The sequence below is a fragment of the Podarcis tiliguerta genome (genome assembly GCF_965153285.1).
Source record: "Podarcis tiliguerta genome assembly, chromosome: 2".
Taxonomy (NCBI): Eukaryota; Metazoa; Chordata; class Lepidosauria; order Squamata; family Lacertidae; genus Podarcis; species Podarcis tiliguerta.
In genome coordinates this window covers 18,401,320-18,413,098 of record NC_139535.1, presented here as the reverse complement: position 1 = coordinate 18,413,098, position 11,779 = coordinate 18,401,320, and the positions used below count along the sequence as shown (strand labels likewise).

Below are 11,779 nucleotides of genomic sequence, written 5' to 3'. Positions count from 1 at the left end.
TCACCCAAAGCCACAGCCTTGCATATGAGCAGAAATCAGGCATGTCTCTCCCACACAGGATTTCGCTTGCTACTCCTTCTGGATATTATAAGCCTTATGGGGAGCGCTTGAAGGAGCTGGGAATGTTTAGTCTGGAAAGGAGGAGACAGAGAGGAGATATGATAGCCATCTTCAAGTATCTCAAAGGCTGTCACATGGAGGAGGGAACATGCTTGTCTTCTTCTGCTCTGCAGGGTAGGACTCGAACCAATGGCTTCAAGTTGCAAGAAAGGAGATTCTAACTAAACATTCGGAAAAACTTTCTGACAGTAAGCGCTCTTCAGCAGTGGAACAGACTCCCGCGAGAGGTGGTAGACTCTCCTTCTTTGGAGGTTTTTAACCAGAGGTTGGATGGCCATCTGTCATGGATGCTTCAGCTGAGATTTCTGTATTGCAGGGGGCTGGACTAGATGACCCTTGGGGTCCCTTCCAACTGTAAGATTCTATGATTCTATTATTCTAGCTTGCCCTTAGACGCGCGCACGCACACACACCCCTCAGCTCTGGTCTTTATCTTTTCTATCTATCCTCAACAACTTAGTATCACCAGCAAACTTGGCCACTCCAACTCTAAATTAGAATCATAGAATCATAGAATCATAGAATCATAGAGTTGGAAGAGACCACAAGGGCCATCGAGTCCAACCCCCTGCCAAGCAGGAAACACCATCAGAGCACTCCTGACATATGGTTGTCAAGCCTCTGCTTAAAGACCTCCAAAGAAGGAGACTCCACCACACTCCTTGGCAGCAAATTCCACTGTCGAACAGCTCTTACTGTCAGGAAGTTCTTCCTAATGTTTAGGTTTGCTTATGAAGAAGTTAAAAAGCACAGGTCCCATTACCAGTCTTTCTATAGCTCTCCATTTACTGCTACTCCCTTTTTCTGCTTCAAAAAGTACATTTGAAACACATTCCCCCCACCTTTGGGCACTGTAGTTTTGTTAAGGTTACTGGGAATTGTAACTCTGGGCAATTGTAACTCTGTGCAATTTTCTGATCTATATTACATACGGTTTGCTGAGTGGTTACATGAAGTGCCCAGAATTCTTTGAGGGGAGAAAGGTGCTTTAAAGGCATACCCTCCAACATTTCTCTGATGAAAATAGGGACATCCCATTCCATAATGATAATTTTACTATTTATACCCCACACATCTTCCTGGGTTGCTCCAGCCACTCTGGGCAGCTTCCAACATATACCGTATTTTTTGCTCTATAAGACTCACTTTTTTCCTCCTAAAGAGTAAGGGGAAATGTGTGTGCGTCTTATGGAGCAAATGCAGGCTGCACAGCTATCCCAGAAGCCAGAACAGCAAGAGGGATTGCTGCTTTCACTGCGCAGCAATCCCTCTTGCTGTTCGGGCTTTTGAGATTCAGAATATTTTTTTTCTTGTTTTCCTCCTCCAAAAACTAGGTGCGTCTTGTGGTCTGGTGCGTCTTATAGAGCGAAAAATACGGTATATAAAAAATATAATAAAACATTAAACAAACTTCCCTAGAGAGGATTGCCTTCAGATGGCTCAGGGGACGGATAACTCAAACCCTTCAACATTCCTCCAGTGAAAATAGGAACATCCTAAGGAAAAGTGGGACATTCTGGAATCAAATCAGAAATCAGGATGACCTCTCTAAATTAGGGACGTCACTGGAAAATAGGGACACTTGGAGGGTCTGTAAAGGCAAGTTTGTACACAGCCTATGACCCTACAGATAGATTTCCTGGTCCGTCAGGGGCACGCAAGCTAAGCCATGGAGGGCAGTTAGGCCGAGGCAGAGCTGAGGTAAATGTGAAGCGTAAGGGTGGGAATAAATGGGGTGGTTTATGAAGATACTTGGTGATTGGCAGCTTGGTCAGCATCTTCTTCAGTGACACCTTCCTGCTTCAGCGCTGAGATCTCATGGAAAACAGGGAGCATAGTCTCTCGCACGCGGTCTGCAAATTCTCGGACATCAGCGGCGCTCAGTCCCTTGGTCTTCATGGGTGGAAGAATCTGAATTGTCACTTCCCCTTGGAAGAAAAAACAAAGGAAATGCTGTACCCCCTGCAAACGGAGCCCCCTTCCCCAGTCCAGCTTAGGCAGCAAGCATGGAGTCTGGAAAAACGAGTTTGCTTCATAGTCTCAGGCAGTGGCGTAGCGTGAGTTGTCAGCACCCGGGGCAAGGCAAGTAATTTGCGTCCCTCCCCCAGATAGTCCCTCGCTCTCTCTCCGCACCGCATCGCACGCCTGGCACCCCTCCCCCTCCACAGTGGGCAGCGACCCGGCGGCTCGGATCGGATTCGCACAGCCAGCACTGCAGTGAGAGAGAGTGAGTGAGCCAGGTAGGGGCAGAGAGCTGCGAGTGCGAGCGTGCGCCCCCCCCCAGATGTTGCGCCCGGTGCGGCCGGGCCCCCCCCTGCACCCCCCACGCTACGCCACTGGTCTCAGGCCATGTCCCAGAACACTTCCCCATCCCATTTCTTTCCCACAGCTACCTGATGTGAATTTTTTAATTTTCTCGTTGAAGAACGTCCGGTAGGAGGAAATCACCACAGGGATAACTGGCACCTGCATAGACATAAAGCACATCAGACGCCAGTCAGATGGAAATTTACCTTTGCTGTAAATTGAACATTGTGGGCAGCCTCAGAAGCTGCTTCCAAGGGAGTCCTGCTTTTTAATATTCTCACAGACTAAGGACACTTCCAGACAACCTGTATGTTGACCGTTCACTTTAATTTGCTCACTGTGAGGTCAGCTGACATCACATCAAAACAAGAGTTATCTCAAAGTTTCCACTGCATTTCCCCTGTCCTTATCACAAAAAGCTGTTGTTTTGGGGATTGGTGCTCCCTCCCTCCCTGCTTTTCATCTTTGGTGTTTTGTTGAACTTTTTTTTAAAAAAAGTCTCTTGTTTTACTGTTTTTTAAATGGGCCAGATTCAATGAATGAGTCCCGCTGGCAGAAGCACACACAAAGGGCATATCGGCTCACAGAAGAGAGGAAAATGCTACAAATTAGATTGCTATAACAAAAAGGGAGGGGGGGAAACCCCTATGGAAAACCACATAGAAAAATATTGTGCCCTCTGGCGCCATCTGGTGTTGCGTGTTTATAACGGATTCAAAGCATTGTTTCTTTACTAATGTCGCTGAGTCCAAAGACTTTGGCTAGTGCAATGGGCCTTTCCCCAGTGCCCCATCCCAAATGGGCATTAGGTGGAGTGTCAGAAGAATAGCACACAGGGGAAAGTGGTGGGGGAGGGGCTGTAGTGCTATGTGTTTTTAAAATACCCCTTTGAGATCGTTCCTTGCTTTGGGTATGCATCAATACAGCAGCTCCTGACAGGATTTGGAGAGTGTAATCTGTCCTGTGGTTTAAAATACCTGACTTACTCAGCAAAATACCGTATTTTTTGCTCTATAAGACTCACTTTTTCCCTCCTCAAAAGTAAGGGGAAATGTGTGTGCGTCTTATGGAGCAAAAAATACGGTACCTTATACAGTGGTACCTCGGGTTAAGTACTTAATTCGTTCCGGAGGTCCATACTTAACCTGAAACTGTTCTTAACCTGAGGTACCACTTTAGCTAATGGGGCCTCCTGCTGCTGCCGCGCCGCCGGAGCACAATTTCTGTTCTCATCCTGAAGCAAAATTCTTAACCTGAAGCACTATTTCTGGGTTAGCGGAGTCTGTAACCTGAAGCATATGTAACCCAAGGTACCACTGTACTGAACCTGAGGTGAATTTGCCTAATGGCAACAGCTGGCAGCCCTGTTCGGCTGACCTCAATCCAACTGCAGCATATAAACTTTAAAAGTGGGACATGTTCCCAGCTCCTACAAGCCTGGTTTTTTTAGCTTAGGATAGCCACTCAGAGAATGAGTCCACTATTAGTAAATAGGATGCAGGAATAAACAAGAGGCTTGGAAGCTGAATGATCTCACCTGGGCTTCCACGGCCAGAAGGAAGGCCTCATTTCTGGAGGAGAGCAGACCAGCACTGTCATTGTCTCTAGTGCCTTCAGGGAACATACAGATTCTCAGCTGGAGGGGAAAGAGAATACTGAAAGGATGTTCAAACATAAATTTTCTTTCACCTGGAAAAATTCAGTGGCTACAATTTTGTCTCTCCCTGATGTGATTTCTTCCAGTTAAGTTTTCATCTGCTCTGATACTGCAGAGGACTCAGTACAGAAAACGAGACTTTTTTTAGCCTAGAAATAATGGCCTATATCCAGTGCTTTTTTTTCTTTTAATATGTTTAGGGGTACTCTCATTTTCCTACTCATATTGAAATACTGCCCCTCAATGATGCCCAACTTAGATTCACAAAATGTTTAGGGGTATGCATACCCCTGTGTCCCCCCAGAAAAAACCACTGCCCATGTTATGTACTAAGCTTGGATCCTAGAACAATAGGCAGGTAGGATTCTAGAATGCAACAACCTGATTGGCCTGCAGGAGCAGCCCAATCAGGCCCCAGGAGGGAAGCAAAATCAGCCAATCAGACAGGACTCATTGTGAAAATAATGTATATAAAGCCAGAGGTTTGGGGGAGGGTTTTATTCACTGTTTTACGAGCTGCAATAAAGAGCATGAAATCACTATGCGACTCCGAGTATATTTCAGCCTATATCAATAATGGCTTGGAAGGGTGTCTGTGTTATGTACTGAAGTTCTCACCCTGGGCCAGCAGGAGGATACTGTAGATAGTTATGCAAATGAAGGATCGAAAGTGACGTTCAGTGATTGGATAGTTTGTATGCAAATGAAGGATGGAAAGTGACGTTCAGTGATTGGCTAGTTACAGAAAATGGTTACTGTTGCATTCTAGTGGAGCTCTATATAAGCAGGCTGACTGAGCTCCTCAGTTCAGTTCTGTTCCAGCTTACAAATAAAGAGCTGCTTTGGAAGAATTGCTGTGTCGTCTGATATGTTCGCCCACAACTTAACAGTCTGTCTGTCTAGCTGTCTATCTACTGTATTTCATTTCCTCCAAGACATGCAAAGTGGTGTACAGGGTTGTCCTCCCACCAGTTGCCATTGGGAAGACAGGGCAACAATAAACACTTACGTAATCTGTCACAGGTATTGCTGCAGCTTGCCAGGATGGGTGAGGTGGCAGTGGGATTGGCATGGTCTAAATGTGCTAGTGACTGCATGGGATTGACTCTGCTGGTGCATTCACTGAGCAGACATCGCGGCCTCCTTGCCCCTCTCATGGAATCATAGAACTGAAGAGTTAGAAATGACCCCAAGGCTCATCTAGTCCAATTTCCTGCAATGCAGGAATTGCAGCTAAAGAATCTCCAACAGGTGGCCGTCCAAATTCTGCTTAAAAACCTCCAATGAAGGAGAGTTTACCTCACCGTTGCCCCACCCCCCTCCATTCCACTGTTCCTGTCATAAAGTCCTTTGTTTAGTCAGAATCTCCTTTCTTGTACAGTGATACCTCGGGTTAAGAACTTAATTCGTTCTGGAGGTCCATTCTTAACCTAAAACTGTTCTTAACCTGAAGCACCACCTTAGCTAACAGGGCCTTGCGCCGCCGCCGCACGATTTCTGTTCTCATCCTGAAGCAAAGTTCTTAACCCGATGTACAGTCATACCTTGGGTTACAGCCGCTTCAGGTTGTATTTTTTGTGTGTTACAGACTGCCAAAACTTGGAAGTACCGGGACAAGTGACTTCCGGGTTTCGGCGGTCACACACGCGCAGAAGCGCCAAATCGCAACCTCCGCATGCACAGACGCGGGTTGCGAATGTGCACCCCGCACAGATCATGTTTGCGACCCGAGCGTCTGCTGTACTATTTCTGGGTTAGCAGAGTCTGTAACCTGAAGCGTCTGTAACCCGAGGAACCACTGTAATTTGAATCCAGTGGTTTGGCTCCTGCTGTCTGGAGCAGCAGAAAAGATGGCTTACATATCACCTTTCGGCCTTCTCTTCTCCAGGCTAAACCTTCCCAACTCCCTCAACCATTCATCACGAGAGCTAATTTCCCTGACACTCACGTTGTCGCGGACCATCGCGTCTGCTGCCTCCGATATGGAATTGGCGGATGTTTCTCTGTTCCGGCGGTCAATGAAAACGAAGCCGCTCAGCCAGCAGGCAAGGCCAACAGTAAGAAAGTGTAAGATCTCCCTTTTAACAATGAAGGTGCTTCTCTCCGGCAAGATCTGAAGCATCGCTGGGACAATTGGAAGACAGTCAAAAGAAGAAGAAGAAGAAGAAGAAGAAGAGTTTGGATTTGATATCCCGCCTTTGACTCCCTTTAAGGAATCTCAAAGCGGCTAACATTCTCCTTTCCCTTCCTCCCCCACAACAAACACTCTGTGAGGTGAGTGGGGCTGAGAGACTTCACAGAAGTGTGACTAGCCCAAGGTCACCCAGCAGCTGCATGTGGAGGAGCGGGGAAGCGAACCCGGTTCACCAGATTACGAGTCTACCGCTCTTAACCACTACACCACACTGGTAATGTAGTACAGTGGTGCCTCGCAAGACGAAATTAATTCGTTCCGCGAGTTTTTTCGTTGAGCGAGTTTTTTCGTCTTGCGAAGCACCACTGCATTTAAACACTGACAACGGCGGGGAGGGGCGGGGAGAAGCAGGACAGCTGCCGCAGCCGGAACCTCAGACTCACCCGCGCGTTGTGGCCACCGTGCGACGCGGCTGCTGGAGGGCGGCGGGGCTCAGGAGCGTGACTCCAGGGAGAGAGAGGCGCTGGCGGCAACAGCTCTCTGAGGGGAGCGCGCGAGGGGGGTGGGCAGCGGCGCGAGGCACTAACTGTCAGCGGGAAGGTGTGAGGGAGCCGGAGGAGCGGGGAAGCGAGCGTGCATGCGTGCAGTGACCGTTGCCATCACACGAGAGGCAGGGCCGTTTCGTCTAGCGAAACAAGCCCTTAGGGAAATCCGTCTTGCGAAGCACCTCAGAAAACGAAAAACCCTTTCGTCTAGCGAGTTTTTCGTCTTCCGAGGCATTCGTCTTGCGGGGTACCACTGCAGTTAGATTTGGGCTGGGGAGACCTGGGACCAAATCATTGCTTAGCTATGAAGCCACCAGGATTATCTTGGGTCCAACATACATATTCTCTTGGCCTGGCCTACCTCACAGGGTGGTTGTGAAGATAAAAGTAGCCTGGGTTCCTTGGAGGGAGAGGGATGTGCCTATTCACACACCTGGATGCAAGAAGTATAACCCTCACAATGCATAGCCCCTCTTTACTATGTTTATATAATGCTATTCGTTATGGCCTATGGCCAGGATAAAATAAACTCTCCTACGAACAGAAAAGAGCTTGCACGTGATTTTTGTGACATTTTGGTGGGCCCAATAAGGGTATCTTGACGGCAATTATTAGAGGCCTTTCAAATCAGAGAATAATTAAAGAGTGGGATGGAGTGAAGGAATATATGAAAAAATGTGGTTCCAGAACTGGAATATTAATAGATAACGTGGAAAACATGCAGGGGTAAGCAAGGAAATAATCAAGAAATTAACTGAATAATGATTATAACAACACAACAAGACGGAAGAAGCAAAAGATTGAGATCACACATGAGTGAAGGGGAGTGGGGGGTATGGGGGAATTTGAAATATTTATAATATAAAAATTTTAATATAAAATTTCTAATGGTGATGTATTTGTATACAGCAAAGAGAAATTTAGAGTAATTATGTATATTTGATTTAGTTAATCATGTTACAGGTTTATGTTAGGAAATGAATATGGATGCTGAATTTGATGTTTGTAATTTTTCTTTTTTTCGTTTTGGATTTATTTAATTTTTTAAGAGTATATTATGCCGGTAGTCCACGGCCTCCTACCAGTGTTGATCTGAAGATATTTTCTCTTATCAGCAAATGTAGTTACTCTCTATGGCCCCCTGCAATTTGGATGCCACAGGGCAATATGTGTAAAGCTGTAGGTGGGTCACTCCAGCCCTTCCAACTGGATGGGAGAAAGAGATTGAGGCTTAAGCATGCAGCCAACATACCCAGAATGTCCACATTGCATTGCTGATTGGCAACCACAACATACGGCACTTTCAGGTTCAAGTTCTGAGCGCCCTGCACCTTGAATTTGATGCCGAGGAAGTATTTCGCTGGCAGCAAGGCAAAGCGGAGGACTCTGAAACAAGGGAGCAAAACCAGAGGCGTTTCAGGAAGGTCAAAGGCGTTGAAGGACAGGAGCGAGAACTTTACAAGCAAGACAGTTGCCTGCTACAGCCTGTTCGGATGAAAGCTAGTACAGGCATACCTTGGTTTTTGAACAGCTTAGTTCTCGAATGTTTTACCTTGGAAGTCAAATGCCTTGTGACGCGAACGTTTTGGCTCCTGAACACCGCAAACCTGGAAGTGACTGTTCTGGTTTGCAAACTATTTTTGGAAGTCAAACGTTTGGCAGGGCTTCCGCAGCTTCCGATTGGCTGCAGGAGCTTCCTGCAGCCAATTAGAAGCCGCGCTTTGGTTTCTGAACATTTTGGATGTCAAACAGACTTCCGGAACGGATTCCATTCGACTTCCAAGGTACGACTGTATGGTGTAGTGTATGGGTAGGCAAACTAAGGCCCGGGGGCCAGATCCGGCTCAATCGCCTTCTAAATCCAACCTGCGGACCATCCAGGAATCAGAGTGTTTTTACATGAGTAGAATGTGTGCTTTTATTTAAAATGCATCTCTGGGTTAGACTTGTCTGAAAGATCGACGAGCCTCCTCAGCAAAGGATCAGCATAAAAAGGACATCTAAAAAATATATGTTCAGGGCTTCCCATTTCCCCTAATGGGCAGGCACAAAGTCTCTGTGCGTACGGGACTCTTCTGTAGAAGACTTCCAGAACCGGTGAGGGCATGGCCGAGCTTCTAGCAAGAGTGAAAGCCCTTCTTGCATTTCTGGATGCGAGGAAATAGAGATATGTTGCTGGAGCAGCTACGTATCTCCCGTTTTCTACGATTTTATAATTGGGGACCCTCACCTCTGGGTTATTTGTGGGGCATAGGAATTCGTTCATACATTTTTTTCAAAATATGGTCTGGCCCCCCACAAGGTCTGTCTGAGGGACAGTGGACTGGCCCCCTGCCGAAAAAGTTTGCTGACCTCTGGACTGTTGCATTACAACTGGGGAGACCCATGTTCAAATCCCTACTTGACCATGATGCTCCTTTTGACTACTTCACAGGGATGTCATGAAGATAACAAGAGGAGCATCTTGTAGACTGCCCTAAGCTGCGGGTGGGGGGGCAGTAGAAAAAAAATGAAAGAATCCAAGTGAGATGCACATAGCAGGCACAGGACCCTTAGATCTGGATTGCAGGAAAGCCAAATGGTTAAAGCTCCCAATCAGACCTGAATAAGTCACAGCTGCCTCTCCTTGAAGCTGAAGGAATGTCACCTCCTCCAGCCTTTGATGAGTATCTTAAGTGTCAACAAACACTTTCCTAAACATGAAGCTCTCTTCCTTTCACAATCATGGGCAACCCGGTCAACAAAAGACTGCTTAGCAAGAAGGCACAACTCATTTCTGGTGTTAAGCCAGCTTTCCACAACCTGCTGCTCTCCAAAGGTTTTGGAGTACAATCCCCACCACCCCCAGTCACCATGTCCAATGGACCCTCCCTCCCTCAGCATATCCACAGCTAGTCCCTGTGTGCGAGGGAATGTGAGGGTGGTTTGGTCTCCACCATGTTTCCGCAAGGGGTTTTCTTGCCGTGGACAACCCTACTCCATACTGAGGGTGGGTGAGCCTCTCAATTTTGGTTTCTCTCATTTTGCCAGTCTGAAGTTTAGTTCTCCACCTTTGCAGTTTCTCCACCTTTCCAGTTTTTTTAAAAGTCCTCGCGAAAATCCACCAGGGTTTTAGAGTGAATTCCTCCTACTGCACACATAACGGTAAAGGGACCCCTGACCATTAGGTCCAGTGATGGCCGACTCTGGGGTTGCGGCGCTCATCTCACTTTATTGGCCGAGGGAGCCGGTGTACAGCTTCCAGGTCATGTGGCCAGCATGACTAAGCCGCTTCTGGTGAACCAGAGCAGGGCACAGAAACGCCATTTACCTTCCTGCCGGAGCAGTACCAACTTGCACTTTGACGTGCTTTCGAACTGCTAGGTTGGCAGGAGCAGGGACTGAGCAACGGGAGCTCACCCTGTCGTGGGGATTCCAACTGCCGACCTTCTGATCGGCAAGTCCTAGGCTCTGTGGTTTAACCCACAGCGCCACCCGCATCCCCACTGCACACATACTTGTATGCAATTTCCGCCAGCATAATGCTTTTTGCTAATAGGTGCATTTCTATATGTGCACTTTGCTGCAATGTATGCATTTCCACACACCTTACTTGTCTGTAGAACTACATTGCAAAATCCATAAAAAGTAAATACCGAAGGATGGAAGTGTTTCAGTTCGCATATTGTTTCAGAAAGTGCAAATTTCATAGGTTTGCCTTTAAAAGTGAACTGGATCGTGTCTCTGGAGTGGGGGGGGGGGGCTAATTTCACAAAATGTGATAAGGCAGTCCTGCTGGATTTGGTCCCAACCTCTCATACTGCTGAGCGTGGCTCTGGGCACCTGCCCCTAAGTCCCTGAAGGGGATCGCTGCTTAAAACCTCATTAGTTATTGGGCCGCTATGAAGGAGTCACATCGTACACTCCTATGTGAGCACAGAGTCCCGAAAAACAAGATACAAAGCCACACGGCAGTAATAGTTCACTCACCTCACATTTGCCACACTTCGTCCCCGGAGAGCTATAACAGGAAGTGTAAGGGAGGTCATATTGAACATCCAAATATTTAGGAAGCAAACCCTGAAATAGTATCTGAAGGTGTTGCTGTAATGATAGAGGAGCAGCCCTGCAAAGATGAACAGGAAGAAATTGACCAGGCCAAGAGACTGGGCCATGTTGTCTTCTGCAGACGCTCCTAAGTCTGTGCACAGTTTGCCTCCGACATTGAAGGTTTCGGCATGGCTGGGCGTGGAAAGCACAGCAGAGAGAAACATGCTCAAACACGTAGACTCCAGCAAGAGAGAACTCCCACTCTTCTTAATCACCATTCTTGGACTGCATGCAGGAGTCATGAATACGTGGGCAGCCATGGCATGTACCTTTTGTGGTAGAGAAGAAAGGAAGATTCCTCAGTCCACTCAAGACAACAGCAGAGGGCAGATAAAAGGTTGCCATAAAAGTGTCTTTAAAGCGTCCACAGAAGGCTGCCATCTAAGTTTGCCAACTGTCTAGAAAAAAAATTACTGTACTATAGTGATGGTCGCCAACTTGACTTGATCAAGCAGGTTGTTCTTTTGTCTTTAACTAGCCTGGCCTACCCCTGTGCTTTTGTCACCAGATTGATCTAGTTATCAGAAAGTCAAGATGTTTGTCTTTATGGCAGGAAGGTAAGCAATATAATTAGCCTTGGTGTGGCCACATCTGCAGCACTTGTGCCGTAAGGAAGATCATGGAATAGAAAAAGGGCCTAGTGAAATTTGTTGGCATTCTTTCTTCAGTCCATCCTTGCTATCACTTGGGGGAAAGATCACATTAAGTGTGTGGCCTGCCTGGTGTGCTGCAGCAATGACCACCTGAGAGACCCATAGTTGTCATGGATATTGAAGTCACCCAGGATTACCATTTAGTGCCCCCCCCCCCAATATCTCAGGGACTACCTGATCAGGAATGCAGCTGGGAAACAAGGTGGTTGGCAGACCAGCAGCAGCCATGGTCTATTTCTCTGGACCAGCAATAGGTTCAGACCCTCTAAACCAG

General features: G+C 47.2%; 1 protein-coding gene across 1 annotated transcript; it reads right to left on the bottom strand.

Annotated features, from left to right (window-relative positions):
* Positions 1-1,504: 1,504 nt before the first annotated feature.
* LOC310670746 (1-acyl-sn-glycerol-3-phosphate acyltransferase alpha-like) lies at positions 1,505-11,127 on the bottom strand. The gene is made up of 6 exons (XM_083426474.1): positions 10,733-11,127; positions 8,016-8,149; positions 6,033-6,208; positions 3,965-4,063; positions 2,514-2,586; positions 1,505-2,048 (listed from the first exon to the last, which is right to left on the bottom strand). Exons 1-6 carry the CDS (start codon positions 11,110-11,112, stop codon positions 1,861-1,863), a joined length of 1,050 nt encoding a protein of 349 aa, XP_083282600.1. The 5' UTR covers positions 11,113-11,127; the 3' UTR covers positions 1,505-1,860.
* Between the last annotated feature and the right edge of the window lie 652 nt (positions 11,128-11,779).